Here is a 26,726-nt window from a genome sequence, read left to right as displayed (position 1 = left end):
CCCTTGGGGAAAAAGCCCCCTGCGCGGCTACTGCGCATGCTCTGAGCTGGACAGCTCCAGAGAGGGAAATTTAAAAACGGTTCGAGCCGCGAAGGCGGCCAAATTGCGGAACGCGAGGGGCGAGCGCAAGGGAGCCCCCCCTCGGAACCCCCCGCCCGCCCCAGGAGCGCCTGCAGCGGCGGCCCGGCGAGGATCCGCTCCAGGTACCACCTTGCAGGGTCGGCTTTGCTCCCTCCTCCGGGGCAGTGCCCTGCATTGCGTTTCCAGGGTGGAGACCCGGGGGCAGGGGCCGTAGGGGCTACCTCTCTCTGCTCCCCTTTTCTCCTTGCCGGGAATTCCTGAGTGACTTTTGGGGAGGAAATGAAAGTCTTTTGGTGGGTTTCTGTGTTCGTTTCGGGGTTGAAGTTTGAGAAACTTAGGGAAGTTTTGTTTTGTTTTGTTTTGTTTTGTTTAGGCTGTGTTTGTGTGTGGCAGGGGGTGGGATGCGGGTGGGGGTGGGACTGGTTTTCCAGCCCGGGCATGTGGCATTTCTGTAGGCATTTCCAGGGAGGGAGCTCTGAGGGGATCATTCCCTTTGCAAGTGGGACTCTGGCTCCCCCAGAGAAAGATACATGACACATCAAACTGTCTTTTTTTTTTTTTTTTTCAATTTTCAAAGTGATTGTAACTGAGCTGCGGTTGAAAATAGGCTGGGAAGGGAATCCGGTTTTTCTGATTCCTATTTTGCAAGTCCATATTTTCCAAGACTTGACATTTGGATTCTAGAGCCTTCCCCCACGAATTTGAAAGAACCTGCAATTTCATTCCATTCTCTTCCTTTGGGTCTGAAACCCTGTAGAATTGCCCTGGGAAAGTGACCTGTGATGCCCAGAAATCCTCTAGTTCCACTTTTTTTTTTTTCTTTCTGAAGTGTTCTGCTAGATGCTTGAGTTCCATCCTTCTGAATTGTGGGAAAACTGGGTTTCTGCCCTGTCCACATCGTCACTGATGGGAGCTTTGTTTTCTGCTTGTCTTTTCCCCAAGGAGATGATAGAAAGTGACGTTTCATCCATGATGTCAGGAATTATTCGAAACTCAGGGCAAAATCACCACCCCTCTCCGCAGGAGTACAGGTGAGGGTTGCTTCAGCAATAACACATGATATATTTTTAAATTGTGTAAAGTGTTTATGTGCTGTTTATGGTTTCTGCCCAAGAACTATAGTTACATTTAATTCTGTGATTTTGCAAGAGAGGGAGAAGATCTCAGTTTCGAAGTTGGCCTCTCTGAGGGTGTCTGGGCATGTGGCCTGGGGCAAAGGGACCTATAAAAGCCTGGTATTTGTCTCCTCCTAGAGAGGTCTCCTCCTGGGTGAGAGCCAGGGCATCCTGGTGAATGTAAAGATGACAATAGAAGCTATTGCTTCCCCTAGAGTGACCCATAGGGCTCCAGGAAATGCCCCCCAAAAGCTTTGGTGGGTGGCTGTGGTGGTGGGAGGAATTGGCTTCCATCCTCATTGGATGCTGGAAAAGTTGTGAGTGGGAACTCCTGAAATCTTAGCCTGGCTGTATGATTTTCAGCAAGTCCCTTGCCTTCTCTGGGCCTCGTTCACTTGTCAGTTAAATCATGCTTTTGGAGTAAGGTCTCTCCTGGGCCTCATGTATTTGAGGAATAAATTGGGTGAAGTCTGAGGCCAAGATCAATTACTTCTTGAGACAGGATGAAGTGAGATTCAAATGGGTAAGGAGAGTCCTTTACCTTTTTTCTTCAAACCTCAGAGCTAGAATGGCCCCTAGGGGGTCAACCAGTCCAGTCCCCTGCTTTTACAACTGGGGAGACCGAGGCCAAGAAGGGTGAAGGGGCTTGTCCAAGGTCACACAGCAAAGAGAGGGAGAAAAAGGCATGATCTGGAGTCTCCTCCCAGCCGCTGTCCCTTGAGCTCTGGAGGCCTGACCTGGTTCCCAGTGGCCCCACCCGTCCAGGCAAGCATCAGGTCCATGGCTTGAGGGGGTATAGCCCAGATTATGGAGTGGGGACAGGAAGGACAGGGGCTGGTCTGGGAAGAGCAGGCTGTCACCTCGAATCAGCCCTGTTTACCCAGGGGCTGTCTGGCCTCCTGGGGGCCACTGCAACTCACCAGCAGTGTCTTCTGGGGCTGACTGCCGCCCCCAATTAGAGGGAGTTTGCTTCCTCAGGGCTGTGGGCCTGGAGGCTGCCTCCCGAGATCCAAATGAAGACGCACAAACATCTATTTGCTGAGAGCTTCCCGTGTGCAGATCTGGGACCCCAGGGGTGCGCCAGGCATGCAGCAGCTTGAGAACTTACTGTATGCCCAGCTTGGGAGGCAGCTCTGATGAGCTTCCACGGCGCAGGTGAAGACCCGAGGCTGGGAGCAGTGAGATGAAATCTGTAACCAAGATCCTACAACCACGGACCTCCGGGCTTCCTTCCAGCCCCTCCTGGGTTTGAATAATGGCAGATGGAGTGGGGGCAGCCGAAGGGTGCTAGGAGCTTGGGCTGTGAAATCAGTTACGATCCCAGCTCCTCTGGCGTGTGGAGCAGTCTTGAGTTTCCTCCTCCATGAAATGGGCATAGGGATAGTACCCACTGCATGGAGTTCTTAGAAAGATTAGACAATTTCCAACTCAGCCACTTAGCAGCTGCATAATCCCGGGCAATGTTACTTCTGAGACTTCATTTGTTTGTTCAGCTGGGATCATAAAAGCTACCTCTCACCGGTTTTAAATGCAATATCTATGAAAATGTCTGGCATCCAGGAGGCAATCCACGTATGGGGGTGGATCTCCCTTTGTCTTCCCAGCTGGCAGCTGGGAAGGGGGCGGGAGGCGGGATGGAGGGGAGCCAGTGCTTCCCCTGGGCCGGCTGGAAGAGCTCGGAACCATAGTCTTATTGTTGCCTAAAGCACCCCGTAAAAGAGCCGGAGTCAGGGAATCGGGGTGAGAACGGCGGCTGCTCTGGAGTCGGATGGGTGTGCAAGTTCAAAATCCAGCTTTGGACAAGTCCCGTGCCTTGCTCGCGTTTCCTTTCAAATGAGCATGATTAGGGCACATCCCTCCTGTGGCTGCAGGAAAGACTAAGTTTTATAGAGCAAGAGACAACGAACCAGGAGCTGCTGTTGTCCTTACTACTTAGTTCCATCAACTGAGTCCAGCTTTCCACAAGACATGGGGTCTATGGAGGGCCTTCAGGGTGGGGGTCATTCCTTGGACCCTCCCCTTCTCCCAGGTGCTGCCCAGCAGAGGCTCCCACCAGCTCCAAGCCTTGGGGTCTCGGTCTCCTGTGTCTTGGCCAGCCCAGCTCACAAACTGTCTGGGGCACTGAGCAAGCCGTTCCCATCCAGAAAGAGGGCAGGGGAGGCAGGCGGCTTACCGGTGGCAGGTGGGGGAGACCGTCAATGCCTACCCAGTTCCCTGACCAGCTGGGGGCAGGTGGGCTGTGGAGCCAGGAGAAGCAGTCTGGCATCAGCACCGGATCCAAAGTTGCCTGGGTATCCTGCCTTTTCTGTTTGCGTGGATCCGGGGCTCTCTTGGGTTCTGTAGCTAGCATGCCCGGAAGGCAGAGTAGTGATAAGAAGAATTGCAGCTGGCGGTTTCTTAAGCCTCTGCTAACTTGTGCCACAACCATCCCCGTGAGCGTAGTGTTCCGTCCCTGGTTTGTGGATGAGGAAACCAAGGCTTGACCTGATTAACTGGCTTTACAGGATGACACAGCTAGTTATGGGTAAAGTGGAACTTGAACAGGAGGCTGTCCCACCCAGAGGGTATCGTGACCACCCCCCCCCCATGCCCCACAAGGGCTGGAACAGAATAAGTTGCTCTACCACGTCGCAGCTGTGTGACCCTGGACAAGTCGCGGTCCCTCTCTGTGCCTCACTTTCTTCACCTGTGAGATGGAGCAACGAGAGAACCCAGTTCACAGGTCATTGGGAGGACCCGGCACCTCGATGTGGAAAAGGGGTTCGGCCAGGCCTGGGGTAGAGTGCTTTCTCGTGGAGGGGAGCTTTGGTGATCTTGCAATGCCTCCCCAGCCCCTTCCAACCACTCCCATTTTTCTCCCTGAATAATAGCCTAGGAGAAGTTTATGGGCTTCTCATTCCGTCTCTCACATCTCCAGGGAATGGCTCCAAGGATCACTCAGGCTGCTAGTCCAGCCTGGTTCCAGCCCCCATGCAGCCCCCCACTCAGCCCTCCATCCCCAAGGGCCGCCTTTGGCCGTTAGATTTCAATGGCTGTGTGCAGGAAGGGAGGGGGCAGGGGCGGGGGACAGCAGCTGGAGGCTGCCCTGCCCTCCCCGGGAGAGTTGTCGGGGAGTCAGTGGCTGGGGCTAGACAGCAAATTGGCAGCAGCCTCTGCGCCTGCGACGCTGGGGCCTGGGGCCAGGGCCAGGGGCAGCCCTCACCCTGCGGACAACAGCAACAGCTCATAGTGGATGCGAGTTAGCCAGTTTGCCTTTGGCTCAGGGCTGGGAGGGAAGTCCGCTCATCGAGGTTCTGCAGAATAATGAGTTACTAAGCACCTACTGTGTGCCGGAAACCCACGAAACCCCATAGGAAGAGCACCATCCTGCTTGACCTCCACAGTAACAACCGTGAAATTAGGTGCTGGCGTTATCCCAATTCACAGACAAGGAGACTGAGGCCCGGAGTCCTGACCTGCCGCAAGGCATACATTCAGAAAGGAGCAGAACAGCAGGTCTCAACCACCTGCCCCAACTTTGGGAACTTATCCTAGAGGTCAGGTCCAGCCACCTCCTTTTGCAGATTGGGCAACTGAGGCCCAGAGAAAGAAGGTAGACTGCTGGCTCCTTGGACCCTCACCTTCTCCCAGAGCCGTGTCCCTCCTCTAAGATGAGGGCAAAACCCTTCCTCTCTTTTAACAGTGGCTTTCTCCTCTCTGAACCACAATGCCGGGCCCAGGATGGATACTTAATAAATATTCATTGGATAGATGGCCGGCTGGCTCAATATCACAGGAGAAATAACACGTCCATGAAAATGTAGGGAGGTTTATGCTCAAGTGATGACAAAATCCTGCTGTGTGGACCGGGGTGCGGAGACGTGCCCTGCTTTTCCTCTCGAGCCCCCCACTGAGCCGCATGTGTGGATGGTTTCACCCCCATATCAGTGTGGCTCTGCCCATCGGTTGTGACCTCCTTGCAAGGGGGAGGCTGGGAGCTCCATCTGTCAGGGGCCGTGACAGTCCCAACATCCATACACCCCTTCTCCCTCTGGGTGGCCAAGGAGCTCCTCGGGCTACCTTGCAGGCAAGGAAAAGAGCAGTAGCCTTTCTGGGGGGCCAGCCTTCCTGGGGGTCCAGCCTTCCTTTGGGGTCTTGGGTTCCACCCCAAGAAACACGTGCACACGCATGCATGAACCCCCCCCACCAAGTCCCAGAAAGGAAAGATTCTCTTGTCCGGGCTCCTAATCAAATCATTTCTTACTACGCTCACTCTTGGCCCTGTTGGGAATTCCCAAGCTTGCTAAACTTCATTTGGTTTTCTTCTTCCTGTAAACGGTTACAAAAGCTATTACAAAAGCTATGTTAGCTAAATAAACACCACCATGAAATGCTTAATCCCTTTTGTGTAAAGGTTGGATTGGAAACAGGAACAGTTTGTGGTAATGTAACAATTTCCCACTAACCACAATTTCAGGAGGCAGGTAAAACCTCTATGGTGTAATCAGAGCAGAAGTGATGTCCCAGGGCTGGGTGTGAGCCTGTGCCCTCTGCTCTGCTGGGATGCCGATCTGCGTCCCCAAAGACAGTACTTGCTGTGGGAACCCCTCTTGGTGACCATGTAAGGCCAGAGGAGGAAAAAGAAGGAACATGGTCTGAGCAGCTGCCTATGCCGGGCCCTCTCTTACACCTTATCTGATCTGATCCTCGCAGCTGCCCTCCGTGGTGGAAATTGTTATGATAATGATTCCATTTTAGAGATGGGAAAATTGAGGTGCAGAGAGGTGAAGCAATTTGCCCAAGGTCACATAGCTACAAAGGGGTTGAGATGGGATTTGAGCCGCCAAGGGATGTTTCCTTCCACGGCACGATTACTGTATCGCCTGTATGGATCTCATAAATGAATAGAGCTCAATGCGGGCTCTGGACTTAAGCTCTATAAACCAAATATCTCCGGAGAAACTGTAATCCATCCACAAGTACAGGGGGCCCCTGCAGGTCGCACTAAGCTCCTTAGCAAGGGCTCCATGGAATTTTACCTTTATAGCAGCAACAGGAAGTGGCCGCAGGGGTCCAGCTCACCTTGGGTGGACAAACATTTGGCAAAGCATGAAAGCGGTGCCGGTCACTCTGGGTCTGTAATCAGGCATAAGACAAAGTCGTCCCTGACCTCCGGGAGTTTAGTGTCTGGAAGCCAGGGGTAGGCAATGCCTGAGTAAAATCAATGGGTGATCTCTGATGTCTATACTAAGTAGACATTAATGGCTCTAACCAATCTAGGGAATGGAAACACCGGGAGATGCTGGACTGGTCTGGGAGGGCTTCCTGGTGGGGGTGTGGTTAAGCCAGGCAAGAAATGGATAGAGATTGGGCAATGCAAATTATGTTATAGTTGGGCCGGGCTGGGCTGGGCTGGGTATCCTTCCACCTTCTCTTTTCCAGCAAAGATGTAAGAAATACCCACAGGGTGCCAGGCCCTGGGCGGGGTGCTGAACAAAATACAGGGCCTCCCAGTCCTTTGTCCTCTTAGCGTAGAAAGACTAGAAACATACATAAATGAATACCTCCTTGAAAAACGCTGAGTGTTCTGCAGACACAGACATAGGAAGGACCAGCAGGGACGTGGGTAGCCAGGGAGAATCTCTCAGAGGAGGGAAGATTAAGGCTGAGACCAGAAGCATGAGGAGGAGCCAGCAGCAAATGAGTGCATGGAACAGCATTCCGGGCAGAGGGAACAGTGTGTGCAAAGAGAATTTAGAATGTTTGAGGAACTCAAGGATAGACAGGTTTGCTAGAGCAGAGGAGACGAGGGCATAAGGGGAAGGGTGGCAGGCGGCCAGGGCCAGACCATGGTGAGGAGCTGGACCCTTACTCCCCTAACGGGTTTTAAGGACAGGGCCAAGTTCTAATGTCTCTTTGGAAAGGTCACTGTGACTGCTAAGTGTTTAATCCGTCCATTCCACGAGTAGTTGTCTCGCCCTTGAGCCAAATGCTGTTCCACACCCTCCCTGAGGTTTACCCTGCACCAAGAGGCAGGCCCTGTTTCCCCCCCTGTTCTGCGCACGAGGAAGCGGAGACTCACAGGCATTGAGTTACCAGCACAAGGACCTCTGTTAGGAGTAGAGCCAGAACTGGCATCCAGGTGTCCCCGGGCTCACCCCTGCAGCGCCCCGCCCTCCTGGCTCAGCTTCCATCCCTCCAGTGACAGGGCGGATTAATTAAGGATGTTGCTAATTAGCATTGTCAGGTGGGTCCCCTGATCAATCTAGAATGGCAGCCATGGACTCCAGTGGTGTCTCGCTTTGCCCAGGGTCACCGCAGCGTCCCCTGAGCAGCGGCCCCATCGCTACGGAGGCATCTAGCAGATCCTTGCTAGGTGAGGACAACGAGGATAACCCTTCCTGCCCACAGCTTGATGTATTTCAACAAAACTGGCAGAGAGACCAAGTAAAGAGTCTCTGGGGCGGGTGGCTTAAGCCCCAGCCCTTTTGCTTACATGCTGTGTGGCTGAGGGGTAGCCCTTCCCCTCTCTGAGCCTCAGCTATCCCATCCGTGAAATGGGTTTGCTGAGGAGCCATCCCACAGGCTTGTGAGAGTTGAGGGAGGTACAGACCGAAGAGGGCTGGCAGGAAGGTAGGCACGCTAGGGCACAGATCCTCCGTCCTTTGCATTCCCAGGTCACTTAGAAAGTTATCTCCCTGGACAGAGGCACTTTTGTGTGCTTGCCACCCAGCCTGGCAAGTAGGAGTTCGGGAAGTATTTATGGAACAGAGCAGACGCTTCCTGACTGTCGGACACTCTGCCGGGGGCTCTAGCCGCGGAGCCCGCTCTGTGCTGAGCACGTGCTCTTTAGAAGATGCTTATGATCATGTCAACTGCCGCGATGCAGCGCGTGCAGATGGGCCGGCCCCCCCATCTCATCCGTCCTTACGACAAACACCCTGTGAGAATGGGGACAGGCATTAGCACCCCATTGTACAGACGAGCAAACTGAGGCCCAGAGAGGCAGACCGCTGCAGAACAGTCTCAGAACTACTAAGTAGCCGGGTGGGATTCAAACCCAGGCCTGGCTGATCCCAGAGCCGACACTTGTCACCACTACGCGGAAATGCCCCAGAGAAAGCAATTGGGGGGGGGGAGGGCAGGCAGGACTCCCGTTCCCTAGCTGGGATGGGCTCCAAGTGTGGCCCTGCAGAGGGCTTGGGACTTCTGATGAGCAAACTCACAAGGGCACGCAGATGAGACATGTAGAATGATCAGCGCGTTGTAGGCACTTGGGAAATGTTGGCGGATAATTACGCTGGTGATAGACTATTCCTCCGTCGTGGATCTCCCAGGGGCACCGCCTTGCCCCTAAGCAGGGTCTAACCACATCCTCCCGCATCCCCCTGCTTCCTCTGCAGTCCCCCACACCGAGTGGCCCTGCAGGCTTTGTGTCTGTCCCAGTGGCAGTCCCACCGACAGGGAAGGGGCTCAACCCCGTGGTGGTCCAGGTGGGGAAACTGAGGCCCAGGGAAAGGTGCTGGGGCCGGTACCTGAGGCCATTGGCACATTGGCCTGGGGTAAATTCTCCTGGCTTGGCCTCCCCTCTCCTATCCATGAACGGGGTGACGACACCCCCCGGGGGTGTGTGTCTGTGTGTTCTAATAGGGAAAAGATGGCTGTGTCCCTGTGTGGGGTGGGGAGCTGTTGGGGACCTACTGAATTCAGAAGGGGACTCTGGGGTGCCAGATAGGTCTTTTCATTTTCATTTTGCCCCCAAAGCTCTCCACTCGCGAATGAGGACCCCCTGCTGGTGACAAATCCCCCAGTTGGTTTGAGAAGGATACACTCTCAAGAATCACCTTTGGGACCCTCGAACTAACAGTTAAACCTGATTTTTCAGCAGGAAACGCGATGTTTCATCTGATCTGATGGTAACGAACTAGGATTATGCTCTTGACCTTCACTTTAGAGGAGACGCCCTTATCATTCCCATTTTATAAACTGAGGCCCAGCTTGCACGGTGCCCAAGGCCCTGTTACACCACCGTGGGGCTGTCCTCACCCCCCCCCCCGGCCGAGCATGATGGGAGGTGCTAAAATACAGCTTCCCGGCCCCACAGCTCCAGGGCAGGATCCCAGGCTCTGGGCTGGGTCTTGAACTCTGCCTTCAAACCAGGTCCTGGGCGATGCCAGTATACACAGCCCCACTTGAAAGCCCCAGGATGATGGAGGGGGAGCATCGCCCCCCTGGGGCCATCTAATTCTCTGCCTGTTCACAGGAACAGCCTCAGACTGGAGCAGACAGACATGGGTTTGAGTCCTGTCTGGCCTTAGCTTCCCCATCCGTAAAGTGGGGCTGCCTGCCTGCTCCCTGTTCCTGTCCGGGGGCTGTTGCAAGGACTCAGGGAGGCAGAAGCTGGCTCTGTGAGTGCTAAAAGTTCTGGACGTGACAGCCGTCGTCACACCATTCTTTGGGGTGGTGGCCTGGGGTCAGCTTATTTCAACCAGCCGAGCGGGCATTTAAGTAGCACCACTGTGTGCAGGGACACAGGATGAAACAGGGCGTCCAGCCCTCGGGGATCCAACAGGAGGGGTAGGGGGCAGAGAGACAGCTGTGCGAGCTCACTGGCCCTGGTAACGTGTAGGGAGCAGCCAGGATGCAGAGGGCTCCCTGAGCCTGGGGTCAGGGTGACAAAAGACTTCCTGGACCAGAAGCCATTCCTGGGCTGGAATGAGCTCACATGGGCAACCAGGAGCCCCAGCCCCGGTCTTTTTCTGGACTACGAATTGGAAGCAAACTGTTTCCCTTCTAACCTCAGTTTCCCCACGGGTTAAATGAGGGGTGGAGTCCGATGAGGTCTGAAGGCACTTTGGCAGTAAGAGGCCAGAAGACAATTTGCAGTGAGCCTCCGGGGATGGGTGCTGTTTTTGAGGGGAGGGAGGAAGCAAAAGGGGGGGCACTCCTCGCTGGGGGAATTGCTAAGGCATGGCGCTGGGACCGTGCTTGGGTGTTCCGGGGTGGGATGGGTGGAACAGACAGGCCAGACACCCCCCCATACTGGGTGGTGGCAGTAGGCTCCTTGTGCTCCTTATAGGCCGGGGGTGGGGCGGGGGGGGGAATGTGAGACCACAGCCCAAAGCTTCCATGGACTCCCACTGCTCTGGGTACCTGGCTAATATTAACATTAACATGGCTATGAATATTAACGGCAGCCCGTTCCAAGGGCTTTACATGCGATCGCCCGCTGAATCCCCACGACACCAAGGAGAGAGGAAGTGTTATTAACCCTATTTTACAGATGAAACATTGAGGCTCAGAGAGGTCAAGTCAGTGGCCCTGGCACACAGGTTAAGTGGAGACTAGGATTAGAAGCCAGAGCCCAAGCTCTTAACCACTCTGGGGCGATCTGTTAGAGTCGCCAGCCATCGGAGAAGCTGCTTGCACCCAGGAACCCAGTCTGTTTATGAGCCCCCCACCACCATTCAGGGGGCTTTGGTGGCGCCCTGGCTTCCGAAACCTGCCAGCAGCGGCTCACCTCCACTCCTCCCTGCTGCCCCAGCACCAGACAGCGCGGCGGGGGCAATGGGGAGCTACAGCAGGTAACGGAGCAAGAGCAGGGTTCACACCACCAGACTCTGGGAGGTCGGCCAGTTGTGGGGTGGGTGGGGACAGGCCAGACACCCCCATGCAGGGGGCGGCACACCAGGCCCTGCCCCTTGGTCACACCCCATGGTCTCCACGGGCCCGAAGGGGACAGATGGCATCGCCCAGGCCTGGGCCGTGGCTGTCACTCGCCAGATGAGTTACGAGCAGGCTGCAGGAGGGGCAGCCGGGGGTGGGGGGGGGCACAACAACAATGGCACGGAGACCCCAGGACAATGGGGGCCACGTGCCACGGGGGCAACAGTCGTTTGTTGCACAATGGGCCACCGGGGGACAGCAGCCAGGCCAACTGCTGCTGCTGACACGGCCTGCCGGGTTTTCAAATCGTTTCCAGGCCCTGTTTTCCTACAAGGCAGCCAATCGCTGGGGCAGCCCGACGGTCACCTGATGCCAGCTTGGTGGGCTGAGGGCCCAGGCCCCGCACCAAGGAGCAGTTGTGGCCATGGCAACACTAATTGTGGCCCTAAAACAGAAGGGAAGAGAGCGCGGCGGGTGAGGGGGGGCGGAGGGGGGAGAGAGAGAGGGACAGCAGGACAGCGGGGAGAGAGCACTAGCTGGGGTGGCCCAAGGGTGGCCGAGGCGGATGCCCCATGGTGGGTCCCCTGTCCCACGCGTGACAAAGCCAGAGGCTGCACTGCTTTCTCTCTCCCCCTTTCTAGGAAGCCCCAAGACACTTATTCTTAAACCGTGGAGCTCAGAATGTGGACTGTGGGCCTCTGGGCCACACAGCAGAAAGGCCCTGGCCTGCAGCGGGCGGGGGGGGGGGCGGCGTGGCGGGTCTGGCGTGGGCTCCGGGCCAGTTTGCGGCCACCTTACCCCGTGGACAAGATGCTGCCGAGCGGCCCGTGCCCTTGGAGCTGTGTGACAAGCATGACTTTAGGGGGGCTGGGGAGGCCTGCTTACCCCTCAGCGGGGGACCTGCCAGCCATCCTCAATGGGCAGGCTTTCTCTTTCTGTGGACAGTGACGGTTTTGTTCATGAGTCTGCTGAGGGGTGGGGGGCATGGGTCCTACAGGGGGTCTCCAGGGGTTGCCTGGGGGCATGGGGAGGAGCTCGGGCTTCGGGCTCTGCTGCCTGGGTCCCGGCCCCACCGCTTCCTGTTACATGTGGCTTTGGGCAAGTGACGCAGTGCTCTGAGCCTCAGTTTCCCCAAATGTAAGAGGGGCATATGGGCGTATCCTACCTCTCAGGGCTGCTGCAGGGATTGAACAGGACTGAAAAGGACTGTGCCTGTTGAGCACTGAGCCCCGCACCTCGGTTTCCCCATCTGTAAAATGGGTATACTACTACTATTACTACCATTTGCCTCATGGGGTGACCAGGGATATTAAATGGCTTACTCCCTGTGAAGGACTTGATAGGACATCTGGCACATAGTAAGTGCTCAACAAACATTAGTGTTTATTATTCTGGGGGTAGGCAGGGGCTAAGGTCAGACGCGGCAAACGAAGGAATGATTTGAGGATGTGCGATCTGGCTGCCAAAGGGGGGATCCCGGCACCAGGCCTAGCCCAGCGGATGGGCAGATGAGGGCAGCATGGGGAGGTGAGGGGCTAGGGGGTGATTCCAGGGGTGGGGGAGCCCCCCCAGGAGCTGGCCTGAGCTCCCCGCTCCGCCCGAGCTCTCGCCCCTCCCTGCAGGCTCCTGGCCACCAGCAGCGATGATGACCTTCCCGGGGACCTACAGTCGTTGTCGTGGCTCACAGCGGTGGACGTGCCACGGCTGCAGCAGATGGCGAGTGGCCGTGTGGACCTGGGTGGCCCCAGTGCACCGCACCCACACCCAGGTAGCTGCAGGGGCTGGGGGGGCGAGGGTGGTGCAGGGGAGGGTTGACGCCCAGCACTGCCCCCCACCAGCTGGGTGACTGTGGCCGGGTCTCTCTCTCTCTCTCTGGGCTTGTTTCTGCATCTGTAAGATGTGACTGATTATACCCTTCTCAGAGGGATGTGGTTCATTCATTTCCTCACCACCGTGGGCCAGGCTTTGTGTGAGCTAAGGTTTCAGAGAAGAATAAAGGCAGCTGTGCCCCTTCCCTGCTACATGTGAGCATCTAAAGCAGTTGGCAAACTGTGGCCTGCGGGCCAAACGCAGCCAGGAACCTGCAGCCTGTTTTCTGTATCGTCCTGGCGTGAAGAATGATTTTACATTTTTCGAGGGTTGTAAAAAACCCAAAGACAGAAACCCTATGGCCAGCAAAGCCTCAGATGTTTGCTATCTGGCCCTTTCCTGAAGAAGTCTGCGGAACCCTGATCTTCAGAGAGATGATGCGTGCAAAGTGCCGTCGGTCCTGGCACACAGTAGGTGCTCAATAAATGACAGCCAGTTGCAGTCGTGGCAAGTAGACTAAATATTGAGAGACACAGAAAGTGTTGAAAACAATCGTCACACTACATTAAAAGTACCAATAGTTGAAAAATTGGGGCCTAGGAGTGTTTGTTCCGTTGAACAAATTGTTCCTGGCCAAAACATCTATAGCGGGGGTCGGCGCCCTCTTTCTGTAAAGGGCCACGTGGTAAACATTTAGATTCCGTAGGCCATACGGTCTCTGTTGGAGGTGTTCAGCACTGTCCCTGTAGTGCCAGCCCAGCCCCAGACAATGTAAATGAATGGGTGTAGCCATGTACCAATAAAACTTTATTTAAAAAACACACCACAGGCTGGATTTGGCTTGCTGGCCATCATTTGTCAACCGCTCATCTAGAATCTCCAACTCTATGGCCTTGGGCAAGTGCTTTCCCCTCGGACCTAGTCTCTTATCTGCAACGAAAGGGTAGCAGAGATGCCCTCTGGGGTGTTGCAAAGATTCAATGGCGAAAGTACCTTGGACACATGGTAGGTGTCTAGGTCACAGACAGATAGGAGGCGTGAAAGAAGGAAGCCCCTCCCTTCTCCACTGTGCGGCTGCGCCCCTCCTGTGCTCCTGTCTATGCCAGGTGTTTGGAGCCCTGAGTCGTACAAGACGTGGTCCTAGTTCTCAGGGAGCTGGGGGTCTGGTCCAAGAGAGGGCAAGGCAGACAGACCAAAGGCACCACGGATGAGCCCAAGTGGCAGCCAGGACTCAGAAGAGAGCCGAGAGACCTCCCCCCCACCAAAGGCTTCCTGGAAGAGGTGGCCCCAGGGCAGGATTATCTTGCAGGTCAACCCTGTTTAATCTAGAAGGTAGCCCCAAAGCAGAATGGTTCAGCGAGGATCTGTGATAGATTAGCAATGTCTGTCCCAGGCCTGGGCCTGGGCAGCTGGCATGCAGGTGTGAGTACGTCCGCTGATGCTGAGCCCATCCTGGGCAGAGAAGCAGGGCTTAGCCGAGGGGAGAGGAGGCACAAAGGCATTCAGAGCTAAGCCTAGTAGCACTGGGAAACCCAGGCATGATTCTGAGGGGGAGAGATGAATAGTGAATTGATGTTTTAGCTTCATGATGGACGAGAACCAAGATAGTAATGACATCATCATCATTATTTGTTATTGATTCATATTTATCAAGATGTTGTCATGTAGCTTGCAATGTGATAAGCATTTTATAGACATTACCTCATTTAAACCCCCACAACAACTTCATACGCAGGGGATCTCCGTAGGTCTACTGTACAGATGGGGAAACTGAGGCTGCCCAAGGTCACACAGCTGGTAGGAACCCACGGTTCAGCACCACACGCCAGGGCAGTGATTTGCCAAGCACGTGCTGTGCACTTGGCCCCAAGGGTGGGGGCAGGCTCTGTCCTCCAGAGCCGTCCAGGGACTGAGCCGCTCTGCCTGCAGACCCCGTCCCTCCAGCCCCGCAGCATCTCTCTGCTTCCCTTTTGCAGGTGCCTTGGCCAGTGCGGCTGACCTGCACGTGGGAGCCACCCCCGGGGCCCTGCTCCACGGCGCGGCTGGCATGGCCCCCCCAGGCATGCTAGGCCTGGGCCCCATAGCCCATCACGGAGCTAGCGTAAGCACCACTGCATGGGCCGGGGAGCTCGAGCGGGGGTCTTCCAGGGCTGGGGTGCCCCACTCTCACCCTGACCTCTGTCTCCTGTTGTGGCCCCTGCAGATGAACCAGATCCCTGTGGGGGGCCAGCCCTCCTCCAGCCTGCAGGACGCATCGCAGCTGTACTCCCCTGCCTCCCAAACACAGTTACCGCTCCCCCCAGGCACCCAGCAGGTACCGGGGGCTTGGGGGGGTGCCCTGGACTCAGAGACTCGCATACCTGCATTGGGCTGGCCGGGGACCTCGCTAAGCCTCAGTTTACTCCCGGGCAACATGGAGATAGCATTCCCCATGCCCTTGTCATGGAGTCATTCATGGGGTTCCCTAAAACCCCTGCAGGGAACAGAGACAGATTATCTCCTGGGGCCGTGGACTTCACATCTTGCTAAACAGCATCTCCTAAAAAGCGAGGCTGGGGTGGGGTGGGGTTCCTGTGAGTGGCTTATGCTCTCTCTCACCTTCTTCCTCTCCCTGTGGGAAGTGCCCTCCCGTGGGCCTGTACGGCTCCCCATTCGGAGCACGGACTCCCTACCCCCAGCCCCGCACGGCCATCTACTCATCTCAGGAACTTCATCCCAAACATTATCCCAAGCCCATCTACTCATACAGGTGAGGTCCAGGGCGGGCCAGGGCCAGGGAGCTCAGGGAGGAGAGAGGTGATGGCTGCCTTTAGGACAGCTCAGACTTGCAAGGGGGGAGCTTTTGGGGAGTGGGGAGCCCCCAGGTGGGACGTGCTCTAGGAAGGACTGTCATGGGCTCAGTCAGCCCTCAGGGTGGAAAACCCACTCCAGACCCTGAGCCCGATGGCCTCTCTGAGCCTCACTTCCCTCTGATGTAAAAAGTCATCAACATAATAACCTGTGTACCTCACGAGATTTGGGGGGTGGCGGTAAGCAGCCTAGTTAAAGTCTGAAGGCCCACAGACATCAACTATGGGGAAGGGATAAAGAGAGGAAAAGAGTTTCCTCAAATTGGTGCCACTGTCTGAGCTCAGGGTCAAGGAGAAGGGCAGGGAGTGGGCAAGAGGTAGGACTATGGCAAGGTGTCAGAGCCAACACTGAGTATGTAAGGGTTGGAACCGGTGGGGTCAAGTAGGGCAGACTTCCTGGCAGAGGGGGCCTTGGGCTGTCAGCCTGAGACGCCTTTACAGCGGGCCTGGCGCACCCCTCACCTCCAGCTGTCTGATCGCCATGGCCTTGAAGAGCAGCAAGACGGGCAGCCTGCCTGTGAGCGACATCTACAGTTTCATGAAGGAGCATTTCCCCTACTTCAAGGTGAGGGGCCCCGGCCCGGGGCAGGGGGGCTAGGGCTGCTCCGGCCTCTCCCACACACGGACAGGGCCAAACTGGGTCACCGTCTTAGGTCCCCAGTGACGTCCATAGACCCCTGGACCTGTGCATTCACACACACCTGGGCAAAGACGTCCAGAAGGAGGAGGGGGCATTCGAGCTGGGCTCTGCCCAGAGAAGGAGTTCACCAGGCATCCTGGGGGTGGGGGGCAAAGGTTGGCGGGGCCAGCCTAGTGGCTCCGCACAGACTCCCTAAAACATACTGATGCAGAACACAGACGTGGCGAGAGCGGTTGCCTCTCCGAGCCTCGGTTTGCTCATGCGTGAGATGGGAGAATGGTACCCAGCTGGCCAGGTGAGTGAGGACTCGGTGTGTGAAGGGCCTTGGCAGCTCCTGGCACGTGGTTGGCCATCGGTAACGTTATTTTTGTTGGTATCAAAGAAAAATGAGCAGGTGGTCAGAGGGTACCAAGCTGCAGGGTCCCCGACTTGGACAGCGTCCTTAGCAGAAAGAATGCAGGCAGTGGTGGGTGCGTGTGCGGGCGGCCGGGGGTAGCGTGTGCGGGCGGCCGGGGGTAGCGTGTGCGGTGCACGGTGGTATCTGGTTACCTAACAATCAAGTGGGAGCATCGAAACACGATTGGCTTTGAATACACTCGACCAGTTACCCGCGTGGTAGCATCCTCTCTTGCTCGCTTCCCGAGGAGGAGAGAAAGGGGGAAATTCGGCATCCCTGGGCCTGTTCTCATGTAGTAGCTGTTGGCTGGAGCTGACATGAGGCTGGCCCTTTAAGAGGGCGCGGGCCCTCCGGTGAGCTCCAGTCCCCACCAGTCTCTCTTGTCTTCCCAACACAAGGCTGGGCAACGGACTGTCACTTCACCCGCTATGGTCATGCCCTGCCCCTTGAGGCCTGTGTCTGAGACGCCCCTGGAGAAGAAGAGCTTACGGGGAGGTCTCTGAGGGGGGTCTCCTGCATGTCCTTCTGTCCCCACAGACGGCTCCCGACGGCTGGAAGAACTCAGTACGACACAACCTGTCCCTGAACAAATGCTTCGAGAAGGTAGAGAACAAGATGAGTGGCTCCTCGCGCAAGGGCTGCCTGTGGGCCCTGAACCTGGCCCGCATAGACAAGATGGAGGAGGAGATGTACAAGTGGAAGAGGAAGGACCTTGCCGCCATCCACCGGAGCATGGCCAACCCCGGTGAGGCCTAGACACCCCCACCGCCACCCGCACCACACGTCCCCGCCCTCCCGGCCCCGCTCTGCCACGGGTCCCGGCCTCACTGGCGGGGACACGGACCCCTGGTGGACTTTCCTCCTTTCCTCCAGGGAACTGTGCCTCCTCTGGGGCTGGTCTGCTGAGGGGCCTGGTCAGGGGCCTGTGGAAAGCTGTTCAGTCTCCCTGAGCAGCCCCTAATTTCTCCCAGAGAAATGCTGAACTCAACAACCACGGGAGGACATTGCTTTTTTACCGTGCCTACCGCCTTGGCACCAAGTTTCAAAACAATAAAATAATAACACCCAGCGTGGGCTAGGATGTGGAGAAACAGGCGTCTTCATATATGATTGGTGGGAATCTCATTTAAACTTTTCCAGGGCTGGGGCGCCTGAGTGGCTCAGTCGTTAAGCGTCTGCCTTCGGCTCAGGTCATGATCCCAGCGTCCTGGGATCGAGCCCCACATCCGGCTTGGGGACCATGGCACCATCCCATAGGCCCTCAGTGAGGCAGGGAGCCCAATGTGGGGCTCAATCCCAGGACCCCGGGATCATGACCTGAGCTGAAGGCAGATGCTTAACCAACTGAACCACCCAGGTGCCCCTAAGTGTCCTCTTTTCTAAAATGGGTGTCAGGGGCACCTGGGTGGCTCAGTTATTAAGCGTCTGCCTTCGGCTCAGGGCATGATCCCGGCGTTCTGGGATCGAGCCCCACATCAGGCTCCTCCGCTGGGAGCCTGCTTCTTCCTCTGCTTGTGGTCCCTCTCTTGCTGGCTGTCTCTCTCTCTCTGTCAAATAAATAAAAATCTTTAAAAAAAAAATTAAAAAAAAATAGGTCCTGGGACTCTAGTGGTCCAGTCTCAAATTGGTGTTACATTCAAGGAGACAGAAACCAATAACCAAAATCATTTCAGAGCAGTCCTTTGTCTCGTTTATTGCCAAGAGCATCCGGGAGAATCTTTACCCACAGTAACACTTTTCAATGTCTCCTTAGTAGCAGGGAGTGGCTAGGATGCCTTGTGTGTTCATTCATTTTGTCCCGATGCTGTGGGACTTGTCATCTCTGCCTTTCCTCCTCTTCCTGCAGGGCCGTTAGCTTCAAGGGACGTCCTAGGGCTAAGGCACTGTCCCCAAGAGAGGAGCTACTGCTCCCACAGGAGGCTCCCTCATTCCTCAGATACCCTGTGCAATCTGTGATTTCATTACTTTCCCCAACAACACTGCAGAGTGTATGGTGCCCTCTCACAGATGAAGAGACCGAGGTTCAGAGAGTCCAAGGGGATTGATGGCTAGTGTTACAGGCATGGTGACACTGGGGCCTGGGAATGGCGGGTGGCTTCTGAGGGACCTCTCCCTTGCCTGCAGAGGAGCTGGACAAGCTGATCTCGGACCGACCGGAAAGCTGCAGGCGGCCTGGCAACCCCGAGAGCGCTGTGCTGACTCACGCCGCCACGGTGGCCATGGCCCATGGCTGCCTGGCTATCTCCCAGCTCCCACCCCAGCCCCTGATGACCCTGTCCTTGCAGTCGGTCCCCTTGCACCACCAGGTCCAGCCCCAGGCACAGCTGGCCCCAGACTCTCCCGCCCCGGCCCAGACCCCGCCCCTGCATGCCCTGCCAGAGCTGAGCCCCAGCCCCCTGCCCCACCCTGCCCTGGGAAGGGCCCCTGTGGAGTTCATCAACATCAGCACCGACATGAGCACTGAGGTGGACGCCCTGGACCCCAGCATCATGGACTTCGCTCTGCAGGGTGAGGCTGGAGGAACGGGGGTAGGGAGGGATAGAAGGGGATGGGGGCGGTGGGGGGAGCTGGAGGGCCAGAAAGGTGGGGGAGGGTAAGGGAGAGGAGGTCTGTCGGCATTTACCCTCAGCTCATTCCTTGGACAAGTACTTCCCAAACGCCTCATGATGGTGAAATACAGCAAGCGCTTAATGAGTGCTTACTGTATACCAGGCCTCGTGCCAAGCACTTCATAGCCATCACCCCCTCCCACCCTGCAACGGTCCTGGGAGGCCTGGGAGTCCACTGCCATTTCCTGTCCCTGTTCTGCTGCTGGGGAGATGAGACAGAGAAGTGAAGTCACTGGCCCAAGGTCACCCAGCTAGTAAGTGGCAGAGCCAGGACTTCAACCCGGGTCCATCCGACCCCCAGCTTTTATTCCATAACTGCTTCAACATGCGTGTGCCAATGTCAGGCCAGGTCACGCTCTGACCTACTGCCTGCCACTCGGTCATGCTTGACATATAGGAGCTGAATAAGTGAATGCACGGACAAGGGAAATGCCTCATGATTCGTCCATTCAGGACTCGGGCGCACCTACTATGTGCCAGGCAAGGGCCGGGAGCTCCTCCCTGCCCTCTGGGGGTTCCGTGTCTAGAGAGGGAATGGACTGGTTAGCAAGCGTGTGAGTTACAGCTGTGAGGGGGGTCTATTCGGCCCTCCCTGCCTGTCCTCCTGGATTATTGTGTAGGGACAATTGTTTTGTCCCCCCTGGGCCATGGTGGGAGCCCTGAGGGAGAGTCCGTGCTTTCCACACATCCCTCCGGTTGAAGCCTTGGGAGGAGGTGGGGAGGGTCTCGGATCATCCCCATTTCATCCCGAGGAGTCTGAGGCCCTGGGACAGAAGCGACATTCCCTGGGGTGCCCAGTGGGAAGGGGAGGGCTGGGGCTGGAACTTGGCTTCTCCATGCCCCCCCGCAATCTCTGACTTTGAACCCCACACATGGTCTTTGCCTCTTCCTTAAGACAGGACTCGAACTTGGGTCTGTTGGTCATGAAGCCAGCTCACCCAAATGCCTTTGTGTTTGAAAGGGAACCTCTGGGAGGAGATGAAGGATGGGGGCTTCAGCCTGGACACCCTGGGGACCTTCGGAGACTCGCCCCTTGGCTGCGAGCTGGGGGCCTCGGGCCTGACCCCCGTCTCCGGCGGCAGCGACCAGTCCTTCCCAGACTTGCAGGTGACAGGCCTCTATGCCGCGTACTCGACCCCAGACAGCGTGGCCGCGTCAGCCACCAACTCCTCCTCCCAGTACCTGAGTGCCCCGGGGAACAAGCCCGTAGCCCTGCTTTGAGGTGACGGCCTCACCTGCCCCCCCAGCCCCTGGGCCTGGCAGAGAGCTCCCAGGGCCTGGTGTACCTGGAAGCAAGACCTCTCACACCCTGTTCGCGCCCCTGGCCCTCTCACACCTCTCTGCAGGAGGCCTTTTGGGGCCTCCCCAAGTCAGTAGGACAGAGGATAGTGGACAGGCATGCCAGTTTCTTCCCCCGACCCCAGTGCTCCTCCCAGAGAGGGACACCTGAGAACGAGATTTCTCCGGCCTACATCTCCGCTGGGCTCCTGAAATGACCCGCAGCCCCCTGAGGTGGGACGCACTGGTGCGCTGTGGAAACGCTCCAGCGGGGAGGCCCTCGGATTTCTCCTTCTGGGACTGAACATCCACAGGCCCCGAGGCCAGGAGCAGAACTGAAAGAGCGGCCGGCTTCCCTCGGCCTGGCCGGGGCTGAACTCCGAGATGGGCACCCGCCCCCCACTGTCCGGGCCTGCTCCTCCCGCAGTCCGTGGCACATGACAGATTACCGCACCTTGAGGTCTCTGGGCCCCCTCCCCGCCGTGTACATTTATATATATTTATTGGAAACCCTCCACACCATCTCTTCGAACCAGGCCCGTGGCCTCTGGAATGAGAGTCCCAGTCCCTCCCTGCATCTGGCAACCCAAACTGCTAAATTTCTCTAGGCCACCGTGACTCCAACTGGCAGTTAAGCCCTTTGCAGCCTTGGGCTGCTTTTTAGAACAAAAAGCACTTTGGATACCATAGAACATCTTCTTTTTCTAAATCAGAGACCAGAGACGTTTCTAACCGCTTGGTTGTGATTCGGATTACTTCCCACGTGCGCCCAGGAGGAGAGGTGCCCTCCATCGCTCGGGGCTCGGGGCCTCTCGAAGGGCAGATCGGGATGGGAATGGGAAGAACAGCGGGGGCCATTGGTGCTGGAACTTAAGACACTCCCGATGGAAAAAAGCAAACAGAACCATGTAAAGCTTGCCCCACGTGGCGAGGGAGCACTGACAAAGCTGTAATGTGGAGTAATTTATTGGCACCTGTTGCCTAGTCATTGCCCTATGGCCATTTTTATGTGGTTTTTTTTTCTCTCGTTACCAATTACTGATTTTGCAAGTGGCGGATTCTGCAGACAGTGGGTTGGAGAAGGGACAGGAACCCGGGTCTGGGAAGAGAAGGTAACTCGGGATCTTCCGGCCCAGTCGATGCCAAGAAACTGCAGTGGTGGCCTGGACCACTGTCCTCTCTTGACCGACTCGATGTTTGGCTCCTGCGTCTGGACGTTCCCAAACCCAACCGTCAGAATTTTCATCAGCCAGCCACCTGGAGGGCTCAAAGTTGAGGCTTGTCTCAAAGGACCATCTTTAGGTACTTGCTACGTAGTTCTGGAACTTTCTGCCGAGCAGCCATCATCTTTAGACACAGCCTGGTGCTGCCCGTCTGAGCAGGACCGCTCAGCAGCTTTGTGCGATGTGACCCCCAACAAGTTAAGATGTTTGAGTCGTTGTTAAGGAAGACCCCGCGTTCAGGTGACACCAAGACTGTGAGAGTAGTGCTGAATAATTGTCTTTTGTCAATAAAGGCTGAACGGCAGCTCTGTGGCTCGGAGGGGTGGGTGGGGGTGAAGGGCAAAACCGCCATGTGTCACTCAGTGCTCACAGGTAAGGTCCCATTTACAGACGGGGAAACTGAGGCCCAGAGAGCAACACCACAGCAACACTGAACCCAGGTGTCTGATGTGAGGTTCCCATTGGAGTTTCCATTATTGGGAAAACTAGCACGGCCATCATTACTGGCCCTCAAGTGCCAGGCTCTTGACAGGCATCCCTCAGGCAGGGATGTGAACCCCACTTATTGCTCAGAAAGCAGAGGCGCAGATCAGCCGAAGAGGCAGGACTGAGGCCCTGTGTGCCAGACTCCAGAGCTAGAGCTCGGGGGTACTGCCTCCGGTACATTCCTGGGGTCAGAGAAGGTAACAAGGTGGGAGCAGATGCAGCTTTTCCAGCACCAGGCTCTCTAAAATAACTCATTCAGTCCTCGTTACGACCCTACTAGGCATGGCTTTGTTACCGCACCCATTTTGCAGATGAAGAAACTGAGGCTCAGGGGAATAAAGGAATGTCTTGCCACTCAAGATAACAGCAGAAGGGTGCATTAATTAGGAGTCTATCTAACTTTTTAAAGATTTTATTTATTTATTGGACAGTGAGAGACGCAGCGAGGGAGGGAACACCAGCAGGGGGAGTGGGAGAGGGAGAAGCAGGCTTCCCGCTGAGCAGGGAGCCCGACTTGGGGTTCGATCCACCCAGGCGTTTATCTAACGCTTAAGCCCTCCTAGGGAGTGGCTGACAGCCCCACTGGCTCCGTGCATGTGTGACAATTAGCAAGAAAGGAAGGGTAGGAAGATGATGGGGAAGGGTGGACCGGGCCCACATCAGTGGAAACGAGGCAGGTGACAGGGAGAGGGCGCCCGCGGCACTCCCTCCATGGCTTGGCTCCAGGGCGCCCCTGGGACCCAAGCCTGGCCAACGAGCACATGACTGCACCCCACCCCGCCCTCAGTGATTGGCTGGGGTAGGAATGACCCAGGCCCTGTCACAGCAAATTCGCATCACCTGGGGACTTTGTAGAAGCTACAGGACAGGGCCTCCGCACTGGAGGGTGAAGCCTCAGCAGCCGGGTCAGCACACGGAGGGGCTGAGTCTTTTCTTGAGTCTGACACCTGCTCCTTACTACGGGCAAGTGGGCCCACGTATGCACAGAAGCGAGGCAAAAATGCCAAGGTCATAAGGTCACAAGCTCTAGGCCAGAGGCCCAATCACCACCTGAGCACCACCTGTGCAGGGGCCGTGCTGACCCCGGGAGAACGTGAAGGAGAAACAGGAGGAATGAGACTTCACAGAGCCTCTCTCTGCAGGAGGTCAACTCCGGAGAAAAATACTCCTCGCCACCATTGGATCACCAGCTGCGCGCAGCCCCGACCTCAACACCAGGAAGCCGCTCCTGACAGTACAGCTGGACCACCCACAGGGGCAGGAGATGGCCCCATTTCCCAGATGAGAACATGGAGACTCAGCTAGCGATCGTGCAGCTTTACTTCTCCCTCCAGGAGGAATCGCCCACGTTCTAACAACAGAAGGAGTAACGCCACTGGCCAATGCGTTCGGGGAGCTTACTCTGTGACACGGCTTATTTCATTTATCCTGTTCTGGGGGGGGTACAGCTGCCATCCCCCGTGGGAGGCGGAGTAGTGGCTCCCCGGTGGTGACCACGTCCTATTCCTGTGACTTGGGTATGTTACCCCAAGGGCAGCGAAGGGAGCAGGTGGAATTCAGGTTGTGAACCAGCTGCCCTGAAGCTAGGGGAGTCTCCTCGATTATCCAGGTAAAGCCTATTGTCATCACAGGATCCTGAGACGTAAAAGAGGGAGGCAGGAGGCTTGGTGTCAGCTCTGAAGAGGCTACCTTGCCGGCCTGACAATGGAACGGGGCCTCCAGACTGGAAAACACAAGAAAACGGACTTTCCCTTAGAGCCTCCGAAAGGACCACAGGCTTCAGAACACCCAGATTCTGGCCCAGTGAGACCCGTTTCAGACTTCTGACCTCCAAAACTGTACGAGAACAAATCTGTGTTGCGTTTAAGCCACTGAGCTTGCGCTGATTGCAACAGCTGCCGCAGGAAACAAACATCCCATTTTACAGAAGAGGAAACCGAGGCTCAGAGAGGCGGAGCCCGCTTACCTGTGATGGGTCGGGGCTGGAGGTGGGACTCCAATGGCGCTCTGCTTCCCCCGCCAGCCCCTTATCCATCTCCGGGGCCCACCTGGCACCCATCCACTTGCTGATCTGAAGGGGAGCTGAAACCGAGGGTTTGACCCCAGGTCTGCCCATCTCCCGGCCCTTTGCACGGCATTGCCCTGCCTCGCGGAGTGTTTGCTCCTGAAGGGCAGCTGGTGGAGATTTCAGGGAAAGGGACAGAAGAAATGGACAGAAGGCGCAGGAGTGGAGATGGTGAAGCAGGTGCTGCCTCCCTCTGGACAATCCTGGTTGTGTCACACTCTGTTCCTCCGCTGTGTGAATTCGGAAACTCCCACCCCCCGGGTCTCAGCACCTCCACCCTCAGTCCAGGGGTAGCAGGGCGAAGACCAAACCCGCAGAAGGCAGGAGGCACCGGAAACAAAAATTTAAAGGCGCCGTGGGCGAGGCTGCAGGACCCCGCAGCCCTGGGGCAGGGACACGAGCAAAAAGGTTCAATGACTCCTGAGTTAAAATTACTTCTAGGCTTGACCTATAACGACGGCTACTATAAAAACGGACAAAAAAGCCAGTACGTGTTGGGGAGGATATGGAGATCCCAGAATCCTCGTGCCCTGTTGGTGGGAATGTAGGACGGTGCAGCCCCTGTGGAACACCAAACAACGTCTTCTCCAAACGTGGAGTCCACAATTCCACACCTGGGCGTCTACCCCTGATGGAAGTGAAAGGAGGGACTCGGAGATGTCTTTGCATGCCCATGCTCACAGCAGCATTATTCCAGAAAGTGACCATCGATGGATGGATGGGTAAATGGAATGTGGTGCTGTGGTCTGAATGTCTGTGTTCGGCCATGGCCCCCACTCATTAGCTGAAAACCTAATGCCGAGGTGATGGCAGCAGGAGGCGGGGCCTCTGGGAGGTACTTATGTCAGGAGGGTGGAACCTTCATGAATGTAATTAATTCTCAAATAAGAGGCCCTAAAGAGCTCCCTGCCCCTTCCGCCATGTGAGGACACAGCGAGAAGTCTGCGACCCACAAGAGGCCCCTCGTCTGGCCATGGTGTCACCCTGATCTTGGACTTCCAGGCTTCAGAACTGTAAGCAATGAGACCGTGTTATTTACAAGCCCCCGAGTCTGCGGTATTTTGTTAAAACTTCCCGAACGGACTGAGACAGGAGTACATATGTTCAACGGAATGTTATCCAGCCTGAAAAACGGACGGACGTTCGGACAGCTGCTGTAACAGGGGTGAGCCTTGTGCAGATGCTGAGTCAAAGAAGCCAGCCACCAAAAGACAAATACTGCATGATTCCACTTCCAGGAGGCCCCTAGAGTCGGCAAGTTCATGGAGACAGAAAGGAGCCGGCGGTTGCCAGGGGGCCGGGGGAGGGGGCAGTGGGCGCGTGTAATGGGCAGGGCATTCCAGCTTGAGATGAGAATGCTGTGGGGACGGATGGTGGTGCTGGATGCTCGACAGTGTGGACGTGCGTGACGTCACTGAGCTGTACACTCCAAGATGGTTAAAATGGTGAGTTTTATGTCATGTATACCTTACCCCAATAAAAAGATGAAAAATGGAAAATCCTAGATGCTTGGCCTCTGCTTTGCACACAAAACCGCTCAGAGCTACCTACACATGGGTCGGAATATCACAAGATACAGATCATCACTGAGGTGACCTTACCCCTCACCTTCCAGAAGGGGACCGACTCTCTGCTGATAAGACGGGTCTCCAAAATCCCTCCTCGGCTCAGTAGCCAGAGGGCTTTTGGGATCCCTAGGTGTACATTTCATTGTCAAATCCACATTTCATCTGTATATGAAGGAGAAGCACAGGAGCTGTGGGACCCCAGGGAACAGGCTCCCAGCCCACTGGGGAGGTGGTCAGGGAGAACTGCCTGGAGGAAGCACCATTTGAGCTGGGTTTTGAGGGATGAGTAGGAGTCAGCTAGGCAAAGGCCAAAGGGGAAGGAATGTTTCTTGCAGGAGAAACAGTCCCTCTCCTCTGAAGGTGCACTGGCAAGTTTGTTCTGGCGGGGAGGATGACAGTCCGTAGGAAGGACGTGCGGGCTGGGTATGGCTCGTGCCAGCCCATACAGGATCAAGGGAGAACCCTTCCCTGGGAGCACGTGGAACAGTGAAGGGGCATTCTGGGGGTCAACTACTGGCAGAGAGCTTTGGCGTGGCTCGGGGCATCACCTGCCTGGCAATGTCCAGAAGACAACGGGCTTGTCCGCACTAGCCGAGTGCCCAGGAGCCTTTCCTGTGGCTGGTGGTCATCTGTGACCCTCGCTGTGGTCTTGTGGGTGACCCTCGTTCCCTTCTCTATTAAATTCCTATCCCAGTGACCCTGAAAGGCAGACCTATCTCTAAAAGAAACAGGACATCAAAATACAACAGACCCTGGGCATTTGTGGATTTCACACTCTTTCGACCATAGTTGTGACCAGGAAGGTCTCCTATGTTAACCACTTGCAATTTCTACCTTTGGGGACCCCGGATACCAGCTCCCGAGGGCAGGAGTGGGCTGCCTTGCTCACGGCCGTGCCCCCTCATACAGTGCTTGGCACATTTACGTGCTTAATAAATTGATGAAAATGACTGGCACAGAC

At 56.2% G+C, this 26,726-nt stretch overlaps 1 protein-coding gene across 2 annotated transcripts; it reads left to right on the top strand.

Annotated features, from left to right (window-relative positions):
• Positions 1-91: 91 nt before the first annotated feature.
• Positions 92-25,752, top strand: FOXN4 (forkhead box N4). 2 transcript variants are annotated; one of them, XM_002921232.4, is made up of 10 exons: positions 92-203; positions 1,024-1,112; positions 12,464-12,609; positions 14,627-14,751; positions 14,854-14,964; positions 15,272-15,399; positions 15,968-16,064; positions 17,074-17,281; positions 18,661-19,044; positions 20,107-25,752. In XM_002921232.4, the coding sequence occupies exons 2-10, from the start codon at positions 1,027-1,029 to the stop codon at positions 20,364-20,366; spliced, it is 1,545 nt and encodes a 514-aa protein (XP_002921278.3). In that variant the 5' UTR covers positions 92-203; positions 1,024-1,026; the 3' UTR covers positions 20,367-25,752. The 2 variants fall into 2 exon arrangements, with proteins under 2 accessions (XP_002921278.3, XP_034495100.1); XM_034639209.1 differs by having other exon boundaries at positions 14,627-14,964.
• The last annotated feature ends 974 nt before the right edge of the window (positions 25,753-26,726 follow it).

The sequence above is a fragment of the Ailuropoda melanoleuca genome, chromosome 12 (genome assembly GCF_002007445.2).
Source record: "Ailuropoda melanoleuca isolate Jingjing chromosome 12, ASM200744v2, whole genome shotgun sequence".
NCBI lineage: Eukaryota > Metazoa > Chordata > Mammalia > Carnivora > Ursidae > Ailuropoda > Ailuropoda melanoleuca.
Note: the sequence above shows the minus strand (reverse complement) of the source record. Positions and strands in the feature narration are given on the sequence as shown.

Coding starts and splice junctions, on each gene's coding strand:
- FOXN4 (XM_034639209.1), top strand. CDS start 1,027: ATGATAGAAAGTGACGTTTCATCCATGATGTCAGGAATTATTCGAAAC. Junction 15,400..15,967: donor AAGCCCATCTACTCATACAG/GTGAGGTCCAGG, acceptor CCTCACCTCCAG/CTGTCTGATCGCCATGGCCT. Junction 19,045..20,106: donor CATGGACTTCGCTCTGCAGG/GTGAGGCTGGAG, acceptor TGTGTTTGAAAG/GGAACCTCTGGGAGGAGATG.